The sequence below is a fragment of the Aythya fuligula genome, chromosome 16, assembly GCF_009819795.1.
Source record: "Aythya fuligula isolate bAytFul2 chromosome 16, bAytFul2.pri, whole genome shotgun sequence".
In the NCBI taxonomy this organism is placed as follows: domain Eukaryota; kingdom Metazoa; phylum Chordata; class Aves; order Anseriformes; family Anatidae; genus Aythya; species Aythya fuligula.
The window spans coordinates 2007414-2019634 of record NC_045574.1 but is presented as its reverse complement, the minus strand read 5'-3'; the positions used below and the strand labels follow the sequence as shown (position 1 = coordinate 2019634).

At 51.9% G+C, this 12221-nt stretch overlaps 1 protein-coding gene across 1 annotated transcript in view; it reads left to right on the top strand.

Annotated features, from left to right (window-relative positions):
• The first annotated feature begins 244 nt into the window (after positions 1-244).
• RIMS4 (regulating synaptic membrane exocytosis 4) overlaps positions 245-12221 on the top strand; it is a 57753-nt gene continuing 45776 nt past the window's right edge. Inside the window, exon 1 of the mRNA XM_032198162.1 lies at positions 245-451. Coding sequence (XP_032054053.1) covers positions 355-451 — 97 coding nt within the window. The 5' untranslated portion in view covers positions 245-354. The remainder of the gene's footprint in view (positions 452-12221) is intronic.

The window sequence follows — 12221 nt, the reverse complement described above, 5'->3', positions numbered from 1 at the left end:
CCCGGGCTCGGCCCCTCCATCCCCTTCCCCTTCTCCTCCCCTCCCTCCCCTCAGGGCCGCCATTGGCGGCGCCGGTGCCGGGCGTGAGGCGGGGCCGCGGCCCCGGAGCGGGGCGGTGCCGGCAGCGGCGGGCGGCAGCAGGTGGCTGCGCACCGCTCGGCTCCGCTCGGCTCCGCTCCGCACCGCTCCGCTCGGCCCCGCAGCGCCCCGCACCGCCTCGCCGAGGCCCCTGCCGCAGCCAAGACGCCGCGGGCCGTGCTCCGAGTGAAGAATGGCGCGGCCAAGCTGGCCAAGCCACCGGCGGCGGCGGCGGCGGGGGAAGCCCCCGGCGGTGCCCCCGGCTCCGGGCTGTTCATGGAGCGGTCGCAGAGCCGCCTCAGCCTCTCCGCCTCCTTCGAGGCCCTGGCCATTTATTTCCCCTGCATGAACAGCTTCGACGAGGAGGACGCGGGTAGGGGGAGAGGGAGCGGTGCGGGCTCGGGGCTGGGTGGGGGAAGGAGCCGAAAGGGGCTGGGGAGGGGCTGTGGGGGGCGAGGGGACGGTGCCTGCCCGGCCACCGCTGTGCTGGGAGCAGGTAGCGAGGGGGCTGCGCTCCCAGGGGTCGGGGGCTGGCGGGGGAGCTGGGGGCTGTGGGGTGCCGGCGCTCGCCCTGGCCCAAGGTGAGGGCTGGGGGTGTCAGTGGTCCCCACCTGTGGTCTCCTTTTGGGGTCCCCTTCGGCTCCCCGGCCACAAGGAGCGGCTGCCCAGGGGTGGTCCAGCGCCCACGGTGTGCCTGGCACTGGGATGCCCACCAGCACGCATCAGGGAGCATGTGCCCGCGGAGGTTAGGAGGGAAGGCGTTTCGTGGCGATGAAACATGCTCTGTCTTCCCATCGGTATCGAAACCGGGGGAGATTTGCCAAAGAACGGCTTCAGCATCAGCCGCCTGGTGCTGGCTGCCTCCAGGGAGGAGGTGGGTTTGCTGCCGGACATCGCGGCCGGCTCTCAGGCTGGTTGGGCTGAGGGGTGCTGAGCCTTCAGGGCTGGGGAGCGGGGCAATCAGTCCCTTTAAACGAGAGTGAAGTGGATCATGACATACATGGAAGTGCAGAAGCCTCTCAGAGCGGGTGCGGTGGTTTTTGTCTGCTTTGTAAAGACGTTTCTGGCCTCAAAGAGTTGGCAGTGTCCATAAAATGAGACCGAGCTTCAAAAAGAAGGCTGTTGGGTAAGGAAAAGCAGGAAAGAAATTGGATTGAATGGGAAAGGAAGGGCACCGGGTGCTGGAGAAGGTGCCGGGAGTGGAGGGCAGCACAGCAGCTGTGTGGGTAGGGAGGGCACAAGGCAGTGGATGCAGTGGCTGTAAGCACTTCATCCGTCCCCAGCGGCTCACTCGTAAATGAAAGATGTTTTTCACAGTCCGTGCTGTGCAAGAGACCGAACCCATACATGAATCTGAGCAGCAAATAATGAAAGTTGGTAACTAAGGCGTGTTTTAACATGGACTGTCATGGTTGCATCCCTCAAAATGCCGGCATGCTCCTTTGTCTGGGAGCTCATCCCAGGATGTGCAGATGCCAGCAGGAATACATGGGCAAATCAGCACTGCTGCACCTTTAACATTGTTGTTTCTAAAGGAATTGACGTAAGAATAAATTCATCATCTGTGTGATTAACTTCTGATTGTCATCAGCATCATGCAAGGATGCCAGGCAGCAGGCAGAAGATTGCATCCTCCAGTGGATAGATATTTATTTTAATGTTATCCTCAACATTTTGCTCTTGATTTATTTTCACTTCATGTTTGGTTTGGATGCCGGGGAGCATGCATGGCGATAACGGGAGCTTTGGGAAGTCTTGGCGCTGTTGCTTCAGAAATGACTGATGGTGAGACATGCTGGAGCACAAGCACCCGGCGCGAAGCCCTGAGCAGCATTTCGTTCCCTGCTGCCCAGCCCCTTTGCTCGGCGCTGGGCGATGGTTTAAGCAAATGCTTCCTGTTCCAGCGCTTAGAAAAATGGGTTTGCACACAATTGTATTTATTTATTCACACTTAGTGAATGCTCATGCATGAATGCTGATAGGCTGTCTTTATACAGCACAAGTGCTCACCTCTGAATTAAATAAATCTACAATTAAGACCTCATTCTCCAGCAGCTTATTAGAGGATCTTGCCTGCCTGAGTTAGCCTCATCAGTAAAGCTGTTTGGGGTGCTGTGCAGCACACCGGGGATGTTGCAGCGTTTGTTTCTGTATTTTGTGCCTCTGAATGTGCGTTCAGACACGTATGAGCAACCAGTAAGGATGAGTGTGTGCTGCTTTGTATTTGTGTGTGTGTGTGTGTTAAAACCAGAAGCCTGGATTTTTTTTTTTTTAAGGAAGTAAATGTCACAAAAGGGAAATGATAAATGATGAAATTGTGCCAGAAGAGATTCTGTAATTTTCATGCCCATGCGTAGAGTGAGGTTCTGACCAGTTTGGGTTGCAGTGTGATTTCTGTCCAAAAAAAAAAATAAAATCTTGATAGCTCATTCAGGGAGGTGAATGTTGCATATGGCAAGATGTTCTCCACAGGAGGTGGCAGCAAAAAAATAAATAAATTGATCCCACGAGCATTGGTGAAGTAAGCAAGCTTATTTCAAACAGGCACATCATCCATTTTGTCTGAAGCTGAGAAGCACATCTTTAGGAGAATGCTCATCCTACGGAAAAAGACGAGGAGTTGATAAATGGCCACACCACTCCTTCTGAACAGAGGTGCTTGGGAACTAATGAGAACTCAAATCATCAAACAAGGGCAATTTTTGAGTTGTTTCATTTGAGTTACTACAGGTGGGTCAGATTAAAGGGATTAGAAGGAAGTTTTCAGGACAGCCCATGCTGAGAGGTGTGGTGACATGGAAACAGCTAGCCAGGTTTGGCCAGTGCTGGAACCATCTGGGGGTTCTAGGATGTTCCACTTTTTCTCTTGAAACATGGATCTGCTTTTGAGAAATGCTTTTACTTGTAATGTTTCCTTTTTTGTATTGGCCCTTTTGTTAGTGTCCATCTTTCAGGCAGCAGATGAGGAGGCTGTTCTCAGCTTCTCTTCTGCTTGCCACAAAACCGGTGATGATGTGAGAAAACTGATTTCTCAGCAGTGGAGTGGGTGCAGATGCTGCTCGTATCACAGTGCACAGAGGCTGGAGGCGAGTATACACAGGACAGTGATGGCAGTGAAGGACCTGGAGCGAGAAAGTGGATTTTCTGAATGCTTCCAGAGCTAATCACCCCGTGGGGAGGGGGTGATAGAGCCTCAGATGTGTGCTGTGGCAAATAAGATCACGTGCCTGTCTCTCCAAAGAGATGGATGTGGAGTGGCACTGAAATTTGCTCTCCTGTGTTGTAATACCCTGTTCATTCCTCAGCTGCTTACACAAAGAGGATACTCTGAGCAAACACTGAGCTCTGTTCGCTGGTAAGCTGCAGTGGGGCTCTGAAATAACAGAAATTACTGTCTGCACTCAATAGTGTAAGGACTCGAGGTTAATAACTCTTTTGATCTTGGCATGGTAATGTTGCTGTGCTTCCTGCCGGCTGAGTGCTGCTGCCTTTGCTCCACGAAGGTCCCCATCAATGTCAGCGGAAGGTAAGGATTCTGAAACTGCAGTTATTATCTGCTTAGGTGTTGGTTTAACTTATGCAAATGCCTGTCCTGAACTCTGATAGTTTTTCCCTAATGGAGTAGTAGACTAAAAAGAGTTTTTTTTTTTTTTTTTTTTTTTTTTTAATTAAGCATAAATGTCCAAATGGTTACATGCCTCTCTGTACAAAGCAGGGTGGTTTGCCTTGGTTGCACTTGTCCTGGGGATTATTCCTCTGCCCTGCTGGCCTTTGAGGGCCTGCCTGCCATCCCGGGGCCCTCTCCTGACTTGCTTTGCCTGCTGTCCATCACCAGCATGTTAAATGTGACTGACTGCACTCTGTGCACGTTTCTCTAGAAATGCAAACCTTAAACCCATGCATATTTTTAACTAAGCACAAACCTTGGTTGTGTGAAGGATCCGCCTTGCTCTTGTTCTTGCTCCTGGCTGGAAGCAGCAATTTGCTGTGCTGGTGGCAACGTGTCAGAAGGGCCTGAACTGCCAGGTGGCAAGTGCACGTGGCTTAAAAATAGGCTGTCAAGGACTTGCGATGGCTGTGGCAACCTGCCTTGGGGACAGCTCGCGAGCTCTGTGTGCAGGTTGCAGTCAAAAACCCCGAGCAGTGTGGAGCAGGGTGCTGGAAATCCACCGCGAGAGGTCTTGGCACTGTCCAGGACCGAGGAGGATCCTTAGGGTCAGTGGGGATGTTCTGCTGAACCCTCTGCTTGCTGCAGAGAGCCTGCACGTCCCAGCTGTGGGGCTTGGAGTTTGGGGAAATTCTCTAACGCAGAGCAGAAGGCGAGGATTTGGTAGAGAGCAGTAGCAGTGACTCGGAGCTGTAGGCGAAAAACCCTTTGGGCTTTGGGCAGGAGAGGGGAGGTGGTTGTGCAGTGGGGGCAGTTGGTGTAAGAGGGGTCCTGGTGGGAATCCAGGAGCAGCCCTTGGCTCTGAGGAGAGGGGAGCCTCCAGCCAGGACCCTGTGCGCTGCAGAGGACACAGATCCTACCTGAAGACACACAGGTAGGGAAGGGCTAAAGATCACTGAAGTAAGGGCAGCCTGCTCTGAACTCTGTGGAACCTGCACGTCCTGCGGTGTCTCTGAGGAGTGGCATTGTCCTGAGTGCTCTCAGAGCTGGTCCTTGGGGTTGCTGGAGACACTGTGCGTGAACCTCAGGATCCAGGAGCACTTCTCGTGCCCGAGTGTCTGCTCCAGCTGTGCTGGGACTGAAGAGTGAGGGGCAGGTGTGCACCAGCTCCTTTCTCTTCCATCCCGAGTCCTGCCTTCCTTGGGAAGGAAACCTGTTTGCACTGGGAGCAGGCATCTAAGGCATGCCCCGACAGAGAGACAGGTTGGATGTCTGGGAGCCTGTAACCACGGGTCGTGTTGCAGATACAGCTGCCCTGAAGTCCAGGCATCCCTGAGCATCCGCACAGGGGTAAACTCACGTGAGTTACAGGGATCCTACACCCGTGAAAGCCTGGAGAGCGAAGAGGCTTTGATGAGGAACCAGCAGGAGCCGTGGTGCAGCTGCAGAGGACACGTCGGAGTGCAGCAGGTCAGCGGGCCACGGCCACGAGACGGCAGGAGGAGATCGTGCCTCAGCCAGCTGGAGCCAAGTGTCTGGCAGAGAGAAAATGGTTTCCAAAGTCAAAATGTCTCCTAGATACTGCCAGTAAGCCTTCTTGTGGCAGCTGCTTGTTCGGAAGAGAGTTGAGCTCGAGATAAAATTCAGCCTCGGCTGCTGCTTTCACACGCTATCGAGTACTGGCAGATGCGCTGCGCCACGATCAATTGCTTTGAAGAGCAACTGTGTGAAATGTTAATTCAGTGGGTTGGTAAACGTTTAATACCGGGCTGGAACAATGGGCTGGGTGCAGGCTTCTAGGTTAGTTTAGAAAACTTTTTTGTCTGGGTTGTATCTGCTGAAATTCTCTAATTTTAAACATTTAACTTCTCTATAATTTTAAACATTAAAGAGCCGTGAAGTTATTAAATAGAGAGATCCCCTATGTAGGTTTTCAAGTTGCCATGGATATTTCTCAATGGCAGCACTGTGCTGGATTGGGGTGCACATAATGTTAAAGAAAATGATGATTCAAGCATTAATCTTTTTTAAAAATATATATATTGAAATTGTTAAGTCCTTGTGGTCTGCTTTTCCTTCTTTTGGATGAAGCTAAGAGGTTTACAGACTACCCCAAGCCCACTTTTATTAATTATTTGGTAGGTAGGTAACCACATTCACACAGAGAACGTACGGAGGACAAGGCAAATTATTTGCACAGTGGGGATGTTAAGTATTTTTCCTGTTAACCTTTTACAAGTGAGATGATAGTTCATCCCTGAAGCCCTGCACAAACCTAAAATCTGGGGCTCATCTGGCAATGCCTTACCCAGGGGATGCTGCAGGGCAAATCCGAATCAGCCTTGGAATAACCGGGTGTGGAGGGAGTTTGCTTGTGGCCTGATCCCTGCTATGAACCTCGCTGGCTCTCTTGTGCAGGAGGCAGTGAAAGCTGTGGCTTTTCATGGAACCATAGAATGAAAAAACATGGCTTTCACTGCCTCTTTTCCCTCTCCGTGGGGTGTACCTTGGCCTCAGGTTGTCCTGGTTGGAAGGAGTGCCTTCCTCCCAGCTGGGCTCGTTCTGGCTCTGTGGAAGCAGACCTTTGTTTTACAAAGGGATTAAAACTAAAAATAGGAATGATTTTAGAGGAGCTGCTGGAACAATCACTCTTCCATCAAAGGAAGGTGTATGGAGTGAACCAACAGCAGAGGTGCCGTGGCTAATGGCTGCGGAGCCTTGTCGGGACTGAATCCGGATCAGACGTGATGAGTATCTTCCACCGCAGACCTCGGGTTGGCACGGAGCTTGCCGGATTGTGCTGTTCCTGCACCTCCTGTGCAGTGAAGACCCTGCACTGAACTCTTGGTCCTGTGGATCCGCTGCCCGCTGTGTGACCGGTGTGCACGGGGAGGGCTGCAGAGACACAGTAAGGATTTGTTCGCCTTCGAGACCAGAAGGGAGCGAGAACCCCGTGAAAGAGTCAGCTTTAGGAGCGAGGGACTTGAAACCTTTTCCTTATTTTCCCTCTACCCACAGAACTTGCTTGCAGTCGTGGAGAGCACAGCGCTGCTTCCCTCGAAGGTGACGGCGCCCAGCCGGCCGTACATCTCCTGCCGGATGCTGCGAGGATGTTGGTGCTCCCCAGCCACGTGTGCAGGAGCTGTGGAGGGCTGCCTCTGTGTCATCTCCGCCAGCCACAGGGGAAGTGTCTCTCTTCCCCTTGTTTTGCTGTCAATTTGCTGCAAATAGAGAAGTGTGTCCCTGGAAAGCTTTCTGTCTAGGAGAAACTGTTTCCTTCCTGCTTCTATTTCATGTGAAATTAATTCTAATGCAACATTTATTAATTCAAAAGCACTCTGTTCTCCAGGCTAAAGAAAATAGTCTTTACTCCGTCAGGTTCCTGCATCAGAACAAGCTGGGAAGTGCTGGAAGTGCTTTGCTTCAGCGTTTCTGTTTGACAATGTATGAACCTGCTTCGTGTGGGGGGATAATCACGTTTGGTTGGAGTAGCTGTTCTGAGAAATAATTTATCTGTGCGATTATTTTTTGAAGCCCTATCTGCCCGTATTTGAGTGCCTCGGTTAGATTAGAAACATGAGTGTTTTAATTTAGGGGATGGTCTGCAAGCTGCTGACGCAGTTAGTGGGCAGTGGGACCTGCCTTACGCGGGCTTCTCGGGCCTCCCATCTCCTCCGCCCCTGCTCTTTCCCGCAGCCACCTGCCTCGAAGCACGGCCAGCGTGGTTGAACGAGGATTTCTAGTCCTCTGCAGAGCTGCTCGGCACCATTTGAATATCCGTGTACCCAGGAATGCTCCTCTGAGGTTTGGCTTTGGCTTCTGGGACAGGCTGTGAGAGCTGCGCTGTGTGGGGATGTGTCAGGGCAGGGATCGTGCAACACGAGCGAGGCCTCAGCAGGTGCCAGTGCTCTGACCAGCTGCTGGCAGCACGCACGAACGGGGCACGCTCTGCTCGTGCTACCAAACTGTGCTTGCCTGGGATCAGCTTTTAAGCTGGATCTTTGGCTTTGCTTTTGCAAAGCAGCATGAATAAAAGGACTGGAAGCCCTGAGCCAGCTGAACTTCGCATAGGAATAAAGCAGAGCTCAGCACCCCCTGTTTTTTAACCAAATCTAGCCACAGTTCAATCCCCGTGGCAGTTAATGGGTTTCAGCCTCGTGCCATTAGCGTTATATCACCTTCTTCCAACACACAAAGAACTCGCACAATCTTGCAGAAGCCAGTTAAAATGTTCAAGTGCTCAACAAGCTGGAGAGTACAGCGTGTACAGGGGTGAATCTCACATTTCTGTTAAACCTGGTTTATGACTAAGGAGCTCTTGCTCATGTCTGCGTGTCCTTACTCCGAGGAGCATAGGGGTGGGAGGTGTCCTTGAGAAGTCACTTTTCAGCACCCCAGCTTGTTGTCATCTTCCTGCTGAAGTTTCTAATTAGAAGGACAGCTTTCCTGAAAAATTCAACCTAAATCTTCATGGAAATTAAGCGCGTTACTGGTGTCTTGCTCCTAGTGACGCGGGAGGCAGCCGATCGCTGCTGGCTGTAGGGGAAGGCTTCGCTCCTCTTCCCCGTGCTGATACCCCGACGTCAGGAGGTGACCGTCATCGCCACGGTCGCTCTCTCTCATCCCTCTCCCTCCTTTTTAGCCTCTTGCTTTTTACACTAAAGAAGCCTGATTTGGTTCTTAGCACGGAGCACTTTGCCAGCACTGCGTTGCCCTCATTGCTGTGTGCAGGCTCTTGCTCGCAGAGCATCGTGGACAGTGCTCTGGCTGAGCTCTGCCTGGCTGCTAGCAGAGAGGAAATCATCCCCCACGCTTCGGGGACGACGTTCCTATAAATGCACAGCATTTGCAGGAGCACCCCTCTTCCTGACTCGCGTTTCGGATGTGATCCGTTCTCCGTTCCAGATTGTTCTGTGCAGGATTGCTGCCTGGCTGCTCATTCCCTCTTTGGCCTTTGTGCATTTAATTTCTTTCTGCGTTCGGAGCTACTGCTTGTGCCTTTGCTGAGTCTCCTCTTACTGATTTGTGGGGTGACCTATTTTATCCCGTCGGTACCCGCCTAAATTCTGTGTCTGCCATTTACCCAGACCTGTGCTGCGGGACGTTGGTGGGATTTGGGGTTGGGGACATGGCTATACCAGGGAGCTTTGTCCCCCCGGCTCTGGGCGCACTGCACTGTTTTGGATGGTTTTGGCAGCCTGAGAAGCAGAGACCTGAAACTGAGGATCCACAGGTGAACTGCAGCATCCCTGCAAACCTCTTGGGACTGTGAGGTGTCTCCCTCCCCATGACACGTGTGATTTTGTCCCTCTCTGGATCTCACCATCCCCGTAGCTGTACGAGCTCGGTGTTTGCGGGGTCAGGCCTGCCTCCAGTGCTGTGGGACTCCCGCCAGCTGCCCACCGATACCGCGAGTACTGACAGCTAGCAGGAAATGTGTCCTGCCACGGGGATGGGAAACATGGTAATTGTGTCACAGCCAAGATGTCTAAGAAGATTAATGTGTTTTTTCTTTTTTTCTTTTCTTTTTTTTTTTTTTTGTTGGAAATCCAGCTCCTCATTTAGCACTTCTCAGCATCTTGGAAGGATTGTGTGGGTGGCTGGTGTTTTGTTTTTTTTTTTTTTTTATAATTTTATTTCTACTATTTACCTTTCCTTTCTTGTATTCGATGCGTGAAATCGCAGCACAAGTAAAAAGGAAAATTTGACTCCAAATTTAAATGTTGCTGCTTTATATCCGTATTTTGTTTTTAATTGCATTGTCAGGGAAATAAATGAGAAGGCTTTTCCTCTTTCATGCTTGCCGGACTTCCAGCTGTTGTAGCCGGTTTGTTCCTAGAGAGCCACATCATGGCAAATACAACCCAGTAGTGCTCTGATGTCCATCACGTGCCGCCTCCCGCTGGCTGAAGCCCTGTTAGCCCATACGAGGTCTCACTGGTGGCCCGTGGGATCGGGGCAGTTGCCCTGCAGCAGTTCTGCGGGGCCCTTTTACCTCCACAGGGGTTTTAAAAATTCATCCGATGGTGCAGGTAGGTAGCGATCCATTCTAACTTCTGTGGTTTGATAGTTGGCCGCTGCTCCCCACCTCAACAAAACAAAAACCGCACAACCAGGATGAGTTGCTGTCACAGCCCACTGTTACGTTTCCCCTCTGGTCAGAGGTGATTTCGGTTCCTGTCAGGAAGCACACGGTTTTGTACCTGGTCTGCCTGATCCCTGTACATCTGCCTTTGGGAATCACAGCCCACAGATGCATCCCCTCTGGATTTGGGATTTTTGTTTCTTTGTAATAAGACGGAACAGGCTAGGTTGGTGTAGCTCAAGATAAAAACAAGCTTTCTGCCACGGATCGTGGTTTTGACAACCAGAGCGTGTGCTTGTTTTAAATATTAAATATGGAAAGTTGGGCAGAAACGCCTGCGAGTTTCGGGCTCTACTTTTTATCGAAAAGGAATGGGATTTCGGGCCGCATCTGCCCACAGCCATTGTGAAAATCAGCAGCAGTCCTGCTTGTGTGAGGCTGAAGCTCTGCTGGTCCGGGCTTGAGCCAGCGAGCGGAGGAGCAGCCTCGGGATGGGAACAGGCTGATGGAGGAGCACTGAGAACGCTGGTGTGGAAACCAGGGCAAGAAATGCCCAAGGTGGGTGTGCAGACCAGCACCTGGCCTGGCAGACGGTACACATGAAATCAGAGTGATTTATGGAGCTGTGCTTCCTCGTGTGTTTTTGAAAGCTGCCAGCTTGGTCAAAACCCACCGCCCGGGCACTCCGAAGGGGCTGCAGGGACACCCGTGGCGACGCTCTGACAGCCCCTTCGTGCGGGCTTTGCAGGCTGCCACGTCCTCGCTGCCTCTCGGATATCAGAGGGTGTCAAAATGTTGTGCGGTACGGGGACATTTCCATGGTAACGTCAGCATCCCATGGCACCCGCTCCTGTGCCGTCGCTGTGCCTTCCTCCTGCGGCTGGGGCCGTCGCGGCACCCAGCTACGGGCTCTGTGAGCTGAGGGATGGGGCTGAGGCTGGAAGAGGTGCCCTCCCTGCCCGTCGGGGTGCCTGCAGTAAGGCAGGTATTCCTGCTTTCCACGGGGCGGTTCCTGCATAATTCAGCTTTAAAGCATCTGCCCCTGTTTTCCGCAGCGCCGGAGGAGCAGCATCTCGCTGGAAGATCTGCCGTGCTCCTGGCACCCCCAGCACCTGCTCCTACCTTCGGCTCCTTGTTGGGGGCTCCAAGATCACTCGATGGGGGAAATGACCTGGCCACACGTGGGGCCAATCCCTTCAGCAGCCTCCTGCACGCAATCCATCGGCTGCTCCGGGCGCTGCTGGCCCTGGGGCCACCTTGGACAGCAGCCTCAGGTCTTTGGGTAGAGCCCCCATGGTTTTGGTCTGCCTATAAATGCTTCAGTTCCTGCTGCTACTTCTGCGCTCACAGTGTCCCGCTAGGGTTCTCAGCATTTCCCATCTGTTTTTTCCCCCTTTTCTTTCTGTATTTACACGTTTCCACCAGGTGATGTTTTCCAAAATTAGCATCGTGGATTTCTTCGCGGTGCAGACAACACATGTTTGTTGGCTCCTTTCCCTTGACATCAAGAAAGCTGTTCTCAATGTTTTATTGATAAGCTAGAGACTTGGCAAGGAGCAAGCTGAAGATACTCTCTGTATGGCAGCCCGTGGCCGTTCCACCACTGATATTTTCCACTCCTGCTCGACTCTCTGGAGGAGCAGCGCAGTGGTCTTGGTTTTATCAGTGTGCACGTGCTGCTTCTGAGAATTGCGTGGGTCAAGAGTCATTTACCTGGTGGTTTGTCTTCCTGAAATGCATGAGGTGAGGATGATCAAACCAGCACCACGTGAGTGCACGGCAGGCCCATCTCTCACATGGTGCTGTCTCGTAAAGGGGTCATGGTATCACGTATGATAAAAAACAGGCTTGTGGCTTCCCCACCTGGTCTAAAGGACTTCACTTGAAGGGAATGCGAGGATAGATGGAAGACTGGAGAAAGCACCGGTTGAAAATAAGGGAAGAGCTTGACTTTTGATCACGTCTGTTCCTCAGGACCCTCTTCTGGACTGTTTCACAACAGCAATTCTCAGCTCTCCCATTTGGCAGAGGGTTTCCTCTGCTTGAGCAATGCCAGAGACTTGAGCTATCTTTCTATAAACTTGTTTTTCATCTGTTTCCACTGAAATCCTAGCTTCTGGCTAGCATCACAAGTAAATCTGTTCTTGTGACCTGTCTGCTCTGTGTCTGGAGAAACACTTACTGCTCTGGGACAACAGTTTTGTTTTGTTTTGTTTTTAAATCCTAAACTCAATTTTGCCAAGACCCAGCCCAAGCCAGGTGCCCCTACCATGGCATCATGTTGTTCCTATTTACTGTTTCCTATTTTTGACTCCATGCCACCCAGTTTACCTACTAGAGAGGCCCATGAAACATTGTATGGGTGGTTGAAGTGAAATTTGGCTTGCAGCTGTAGGAGTAATACCAGGCTAATTATCCACAGTCCATTTTCGTTGGTGTACTTGACACCAT